The sequence below is a fragment of the Benincasa hispida genome, chromosome 6, assembly GCF_027475165.1.
Source record: "Benincasa hispida cultivar pf3 chromosome 6, pf3_genome.v1.1, whole genome shotgun sequence".
Taxonomy (NCBI): domain Eukaryota; kingdom Viridiplantae; phylum Streptophyta; class Magnoliopsida; order Cucurbitales; family Cucurbitaceae; genus Benincasa; species Benincasa hispida.
In genome coordinates, this window is record NC_143483.1 from 3,275,760 (window position 1) to 3,284,112 (window position 8,353).

The 8,353-nt window shown below is 31.9% G+C and overlaps 1 protein-coding gene across 1 annotated transcript in view; it reads right to left on the reverse strand.

Moving 5' to 3' along the window:
- LOC120079314 (TMV resistance protein N-like) overlaps positions 1-3,511 on the reverse strand; it is a 42,223-nt gene extending 38,712 nt beyond the window's left edge. The window contains 1 exon segment of the mRNA XM_039033466.2: positions 1,249-3,511. Coding sequence (XP_038889394.2) covers positions 1,249-1,793 — 545 coding nt within the window. The 5' untranslated portion in view covers positions 1,794-3,511.
- Positions 3,512-8,353: the final 4,842 nt, after the last annotated feature.

Genomic DNA, 8,353 nt, shown 5'->3' on the forward strand with positions numbered 1-8,353 from the left:
TATTTTTATATAAATATAACATTTCAAGTAAATGCATTTCATTGATTTTTTGTTCAGAGTAAATTTGGATATTATAATATATAATAAAATATATGATCTTGTAAAATATTGATGGTAATAAATTTATAACATAAAACATGTTCTGAATATTTAGTCGATAACCATATCTATTTTATGGCTTTTAAATATATTATTAAGCTCATTTTGAACTATTATTTAAATTGAGATTCAAATTTGAAATATACTACCAAAACTTCTTTTACATTGAACTGTTGTTTTCATATTAATTTTTATTTTGACTTCACGAACCATATGAATCCTCAATCAAAATAACTCTTTTTTCAAAAGAAATAATAAAAAAATGTTTTTGGAAAAAGATTAGTTATTTTTAAAATATTGATTACACATATTTTGCAAGTAAAAAAATAAAATAAAAAATTGCTTACAAGCAAAAATTATTATAGTTTTGCTTTCTATTCTTTTATTATTTATTTTCATTTGGATTTTTATAGGTGAGAACTGAGAAGATTCCTCTTATTTTCTCTCTCCTACCTCCCTTTCCCTTTTTCTAATTTATTATTCTTTGTCTAACTTAAAATATCACTAGCCCTCTTAATTAATTTACTCCATCTTTTAGCTTCTCTCTCTAAACTTCTTTTTTTTTTTTTAATCACCTCTCACTCAAACATCTCTTCCTTCCTTCAACCTTTGTTTTAATAGATCTTTTGGTCTCAAACTCTTCTCCCATGCTTTTCAGGAAAAAAAGAAAAAAGAAAAAAGAAAAAATTTCTCCCTTTCCCTCCAAAAGAGATTACAATGAAAAATTCTCCATCATATCCGCTTACGTACACCTCGACTAAATTCACAGGATAATCGACTGCTAGATCCTATAAAATTTGGATATCAAGAAAACTCGTAAGATATTAAATCCTAGGTAGGTGACTATCATAAATTGAATTCACTACCTCTTTGCCCATCATTCCCTTTTCTATCTATTTTACAAAATATATATAATCAACTTAAAAGAATAGAAAACATACAAATGGTTACCAAATATGTTTTTTTTTATTCTAAAAGAAAAACTATAAGATTTGTGACCACTTTTAGTAAATATTTTTGATATCCTTCATAGATCTTATAATTATGAACTCTACAAAACATAATATTATATAAACATTATTGAACTACAAATTCACACCAAAGAACAGAAGAAAAGAAAAAGTTGAAGAGAGTGAATAATTACTTAACTGGAAATCTTGGATATGCCATCCAGAGAGATGCCCAACTTGGTTCATTGAATATCTCCAGCTTTCAACTTCTTCAATATCAATTTCAGGATTTGCTTCATGTTCATTAAAGTGCTTCTCAAAGTTCCCCTTTTGCTTCCTCGCATTCGCTGGATCTATTTGGTAAAATATTGGAAGAACCAATTGATCCCTCAACTCCTTACACATTACAATCTTTTCTATTTCCTTCATGCAAACCAAATTCCCATAGTTCTCTGAAAAAACCACGATCGATGACCTCGATTCTTCCACCGCTTTCATCTTCTCCACTAACGGTTTCCCTCCGTCTTCTTCGTCCTCGTCGTCTCTGAAAACTACAATTCCTTGAGTTGTCAGAGCTTCATGGAGATCGGCTGCAAAACTACGTCCGGTGTCCTTCGCCCTGTGCCTGAGGAAAACGTCGTAGTTTCGTAAGGGAGGAAGAGGAAGAGATATAGAATAAGGAGGAGAAGGAGAAGATAAGGATGTTATTGAAGCTCTTCTCTCCATTATTGCTGGAGACGCCATTGAAAACTGGTTAGAGCTTCTGTGATACAAAAAAATGGATACTAATGGTTTAGAGAAGAAAACTAAAGTGATTTTTCTTCTAATAATCAACTCTCCAAGTGGGTGGCCAAATGATTCTCTCTCTTTCTCTCATTTGGAATTTCATTAGGTGGCCTCAATGGTTTTCAAATCTATTATTATGTTTAAATTTTATATTCGTTTCATCTTTTGAGGCTTTATACTTTTTTAAATAAACAGTTTTGATGGCCCCATTTTTTCTTTGGAAATTTATGGAATCCATGTTTGACTAATATGACATCAAGGTCCATGGAGTTCAAATGGTTTTTCAACATATATTTTTTATTGTTGGTGTTCATATATCTATATTTCTATATGAATATTTATTTTACCTTTTATTATCTTTATTCATTCCATATTTGCAAAAGGTCTTTCTTCTATATATCGAGATCTAATGTGCACATATTCAATATGAAAACGAGATTAATATTCCTATTCCTCCAATTTTGTATATAATTTTGGGTTTTAAACAAAACCCTAGCCGCTACCACCACCACAAAAAAACCCTAGTTGCTGCTCCGGAATTCGAGTCGCCGATGTCAAACGACGACCACAACCACCACAAAACCCGCCGCACCTTTTCTTCCTCTGTAATAAAATCCTAGTGGCCCCTAAAAAATCCTAGTCGTCACCTAATTATCACCATTGCTAGAACCCTAGCTGCCAAATGAAATGGCACACTCAACTTCCAACAATCTCGGGTTAACTTTACTAGGGTCTTGTCATTGTAGTCCTTGGGTACCACTACCATTGCTGGTCAATCTTACAACAACCGTCGTCGCTGCCGATTTGCCTTAAAATAGCCACCATCCTTAATTGTGTTGAAGCGTCACTGCTAGTGGAAGAAGAAGTGTTTGATGTGAGTTTTGTGCTCGTGTGATCCTCCATCATTGACGTCGTCGTCCGTGTCTTATGCCATCATTGTCGGTGCCTTTCTCTATATTGTCGAGTTCATGCTCATGTTGTCCATCGTTGCTCGTTGTTGTCTTCCGTCAAATTAGCTGCTCATGATCGTGTCTTTAGTTTTTTTTTTCTTTTGTTATGGTCCAGTTCACCTTTCCAGTTTGGTTCACTCTTTATTTGAATCGGTCCAATCAAAAAATTGGGTTCGACATCTGATTTGGTCCAACATTTAGTTTTGCTTGGTCTATTGGTTTTTTATTTAAAATCTAGTTCATTTGGTTTGGTTCACGTGTGGTATGGTTCAATTTTTTATTTTGGTTGGTTTAAAACTGGTTTGGGTTGCTTCTATTGGATCTGGTATAAAAACTCTTTCTTTTTTTGGTTGAATTCTACTATTTGTTAAATTTTCTACAATCTTACGAGAGAAAATTCATTAAATCCTAGAACTGCCACCCACCAATATTCCATCTAATAATTCATGTGTATCTTTGACTCATACAGGTCCGAAGACATTCTCATATAGTAATTCATCTCCGTCAGTTATTTACTTCGAAGCTTCATATCACATGACTATTTCTTCCTCTTTCTTAATTCGTGCTCTCCATCATATTGCAATGAGAAAATTAGAGTCGTTGATGGTTGTTTTTCTTCTATTGCAAGAAAAGAAACTATTAAATTGACTGAAAATATTTCTCTCGAATCTGTCTTACATTTTCTAAAATTAGCCCATAATATTTTATCTATTTCTAAACTTTCCAAAGATTCTAATTGTCGTGTTACATTCTTTGAATCTCATTGCATTTTCTAGGATCAGGATTCGGGGAGTATGATTGGGAGTGCTAGGATGCTTGACGGTCTCTACTACTTTGATGAAGATTCTTTAAGCAATAAAATAACTCATAGTCTTAGTAGTATCAGTTCTCTTTCTGTTTAAGAACGAATTATACTTTGATATCATATACAAGGACATCCCATTTTTTTCTTATCTCAAATATTTACTTCTAATTTTATTTAAGGGAGTTGATTGTTCATCTTTTGATGGTGAAAGTTACATTTTCTTGCAAACAAATTCATCAGGCACATATTTTCCAAAACCTTATAAGGCTTCAAAACCTCTTTATTTAATTCATGTCGATGTTTGGGATCCTTCTAAGATTACGACTCATAGTGGAAAAATATTGTTTTTTAGTTTTATTGATGATCATACTTGTTTATCTTGTGTTTATTTAATGCAAAAAAAGATTTGTGGTGAAAGACATTTTAAAACATTTTTACAATATGATTAAAACCCAATTTCAAACCAAAATTTGCATTTTGCACTAGGATAATGGAACTGAGTACTTCAATGAGCTTTTTGGTGAATTTTTTAAAGACAAAGGAATTCATCAATCTATATGTCAATACTCCTCAATAAAACGAGATTGTTAAAAGGAAAAAATAGGCCTTTACTTGAAGTGACACGTGCTATAGTGTTTTCTATACATGTTTCAAAATATCTATGGGGGAAGCAATTCACACAGCTACCTACCTAATAAATAGAATGCCTAGTAAGATCTTGAATTTTAAAACTTTCATCGACTGCCTTAAAAAAGATTTATTAACATCCCGCATATATTCTGAATTACCCCTCAAAGTTTTTGTGTGTGCTACTTGTGTTCACATACTCGATCAATTCTTGTCCAAACTTGATCATATGGCTGATAAATGCATTTTTGTGGGTTACTCTTCAAATAGAAAAGGTAATAAATATTTTGATCTTCTGACGAAAAAACTGTTTGTGAGTATGGATGTGTCTTTTTTAGAAAATAAACTCTATTTTCCCCCAAAATATTCTTCAGAGGGAGAAATCAAATCTGAAAGAAAATTTTTGGGATGTTTGTATTCCTTTTCTCATTCCTATTGTTCAGATGTTACTAGTTCTATAATATCAAGTATAAAAACTTCTCAATCAGGGCAAGAAATACTACGAAATGATCATGTTGATCAAGTGCCTGAGTTTAAGTTTTATAGTAGAAGATCATTCAAGGGAACCAAGACAAGATAGTTGGTCCTTCAGAAAACCAATCAGAGACTCCGACGATTGAAACTAGTAATTCTTCTTCTATTCCTACTCCTTCAACTATTCAAAGTACTTTTCTAGTACTATCTGATCTCGATGTTTTCATTGCTCTTAAAAAAGGTATTCAAAGTTGTACCAAATATCCTATTGCAAACTTTATGTCATATAAAAAATTATCAAATAGTCATAGATCTTTCACATCCAAGATTAATGACTTGTTTGTTCCAAAGATTATACATGAGACTTTAGATGATCCAAATTGAAAATTAGCACTTATGGAGTAGATGAATGCTCTAAAACCAAATGACACTTGGGAAATAGTAGAATTACCTAAGAATAAGAAATCAGTGGGGTGTAAATGGCTATTTGCCATAAAGTGTCATGCTGATGGTAGTGTTGAAAGATACAAAGCCAGACTAGTAGCTAATGATTCACCAGACATATGGAATCGATTATCACGAAACATTTTCCTCTGTTGTAAAAATTAACTTTATTAGAGTTCTTTTGTCTCTTGCAGTTAATTTAGATTGGTCCCTTTACCAAATTGAAGTAAAAAATGCTTTTCTGAATGGTAATCTGGAGGAAGAGGTCTTTATGAGCTTACCATTAGGTTTTGAGAAGGAGCTTGGCTGTAGTAAAATTTACAATTTTTTTTTTAGAAAAAAAAAACTCTCTATGGCCTTAAACGGTCTCCAAGCATTTTGAAAAAGTTGTGTCCAGTTATGGATTTCTTTCGAGTCAAACAGATCATACATTATTTTATAAACACTCAGAGAATAATAAGATCTCAATTTTGATTGATTATGTAGATGATATTATTCTCATAGGTGATGATCAAGAAGGCTTAGTTGATCTCAAGAAAAAACTGCATGTAAATTTCAAATTAAGGACTTAGAAACGTTGAAATATTTCCTTGTAAGATCAATGAAGAGGATCTTTGTTAACCAAAGAAAGTATGTTCTTGACTTACTTAAAGAAACAGGCTTACTTGATTACAAGGTTGCAAAAATTCCTATTGAACTTAACCTAAAGCGTCTATTAGCAAAAGTATAAGAAGTAAAGGACAAGGAACGATATTAGAGACTTTTTCTTAGATTAATTTATTTGTCTCATACACGTGCTGATATTGCATATGTTGTGAGCATGTTTAGTCAGTTTCTTTGAAAGGATCTCTTGAAAAAGGTATTTGATTCAAAAGGAATAATCACTTCCAAATAGAAGTTTGCACTGATGCAGATTAGGTAGGAAGTACAATAGATAGAAGATCTATCTCTAGTTACTTTTCATTCATTGGAGGAAATTTGGTTCCTTGGAGAAGTAAAAAACAAAATTTGGTGGCCAGAAGTAGTGTTGAAGTAGAAATTAGAGTCTTGGCTCATAGAATTTGTGAGGGCATGTTGTAAGGTTTTTAAAGGATATATATTTTGTATGTTAACTCCCTCAAAATCGTGTTGATTGTTTTCTTTTAATGCTAATTTTGTAGGTAAAACGGTCCCCGAGATGATTAGGAATTATTAAGAGAAAATTGGGCCTAAAGGATAAAAAAATGACCAAGAAAATCAACTAAATAGAAGAGAATCAGAAAAGTTACCAAATTCCATCGAGTAACGAGTAATGCCATCGAATTTCAGCATCATGACCTTAGGAAAAGCATCGACCAACGCTTGAAGATAAAATGCTCACTTCTACTGCAAAACAGAGCCGTGTTGCAATGCTCCTCATAGCATTGCAACGTTCCCCACAGCATTGCAACGCTCCGAATTTTGATGCGATTCATCCTACACGCGTGCTTCACGCAATGCAGCGTCAATCACCAACGTTACGTCTCAAGCACAATGCTTCTTGGCCTTTTTGTAATTTATCGTTCCAACGCTAGCCTTAGCATCACGACACTACACTGCAAGTATAAATAATTTTTCTTTCATTTTTGCTGAAAGAGGGAGCACGATTTCAATGGAGGCTGGAATTTATCTCTATATCAATTAGTCTCCTATGGTAATTTTGTTTCCTACTTAGTGTAGATTTTGATTTCTTTTTGGATTGTAATCAATAACTTGTAATTCTTCATAAATTTGTCTATGGATTTGTGAAGTAATTGAATCTTATTTCTAATTCAAAAGTTCTTGCAAATTCTTTTGAGTTTTTTACTTGTTATTATCATTAGCAATACGATTTGAGCTTTTTTTAATCCGTTTTAATTCTTGAACTATGTTGAATTATCTATATCTTGAACATGATTAGCCTAGATGCTTGATTTTGTCACATTCACTCATGATTAAATACGTTCATTTTAATGTATTCGATAGAATGTCTAGCCAAGATCTTCAAGAGGCAATAGTAATTATATGTTGAATCGCTATCCTAGGATGCATTAATTACTAGATTTGAAGAAAATTCAGTTAATTGAGTAAGCTATCTTAACAATTAATCGACGCAATTGAATCCTAGAACTTAATGCATGTGTTTTCTCTTCTATATGGCCGCTATCGAACCCAATAGGTGTAGAACTATATAGATTGATTATGCTTAGGGCTATCCTACCTTAATTGTTGATTAGGACGCTTTCTTGACTTGGTTATGCTAGTTTCTCGCCTTTGTAGAGACTAATTTAATATATTTAAGTAAGTAGTTACGAGCTTAATCCGATTGTGAATTAAATTTGTAGAATTCAATGATAGGAATTGCATTGAACATCTAATCTTGCTTAGAATTGCATTGAACGTCTAACTCTGATTAGAAGCAAGATTGTTCTAAATTTGGTTACAACCATCCTTTATCTTTTGATTTTTAACATTACCTTCTGCTGACGGTTCTTTTTAGCGTTGACATAAATCCTCCATCTTTTTTTCGTCGTGAAATCTTTTTTTCCTGGCGATAAGGCTTTTTGGGACGGGAAAGGTTTTCCTGGCAATAATGCCAATGGTCAAAATTCTGTCGGAAAAGGTTTTCCCTGATGATTTTTTGACTTTTTCCGACGGTTTCATCTATCGGAAAAAGTCGAATTTCTTGTAATGTAGGTTGTTAAATTACTATTTGAATAAGAATAAACATACGTATCATAATTATTAAGGTTCTCTTTGATAATTATTTTCGTCCCGTTTGGTAATCAATTGGTTTTTTACTTTTGTTTTTGAAAATTAAACCTATAGATATTACTTCTACATCCAAATTTCTTCATTTTTTATCTACTTTCTACCAGAGGTTTAAAAAACCTCACCAACTTTTAAAAACTAAAAAAGTAGCTTTTAAAAATTTTCTTTTGTTTTTGGAAATTGTCTAAGAATTGAATCATTGTACTTAAGAAAGATACAAATCATTTGTAAGAAATAGGCTTAATTTTCAAAAATAAAAAATAAATAATGAAATGGTTACTAAACGAGACTTTTACTTTTCGTTTTTATTTTTAAAAATTAATCACATTTTATCACATTTTCTTATAAGAGTTTGCAACTTTCTTAAGTACGAAAATTGAATTTTTAACCAAAATTCAAAAACAATAATAAGTTTTAAAAACTATTTTTTTTTAGTTTTCATTATTTAG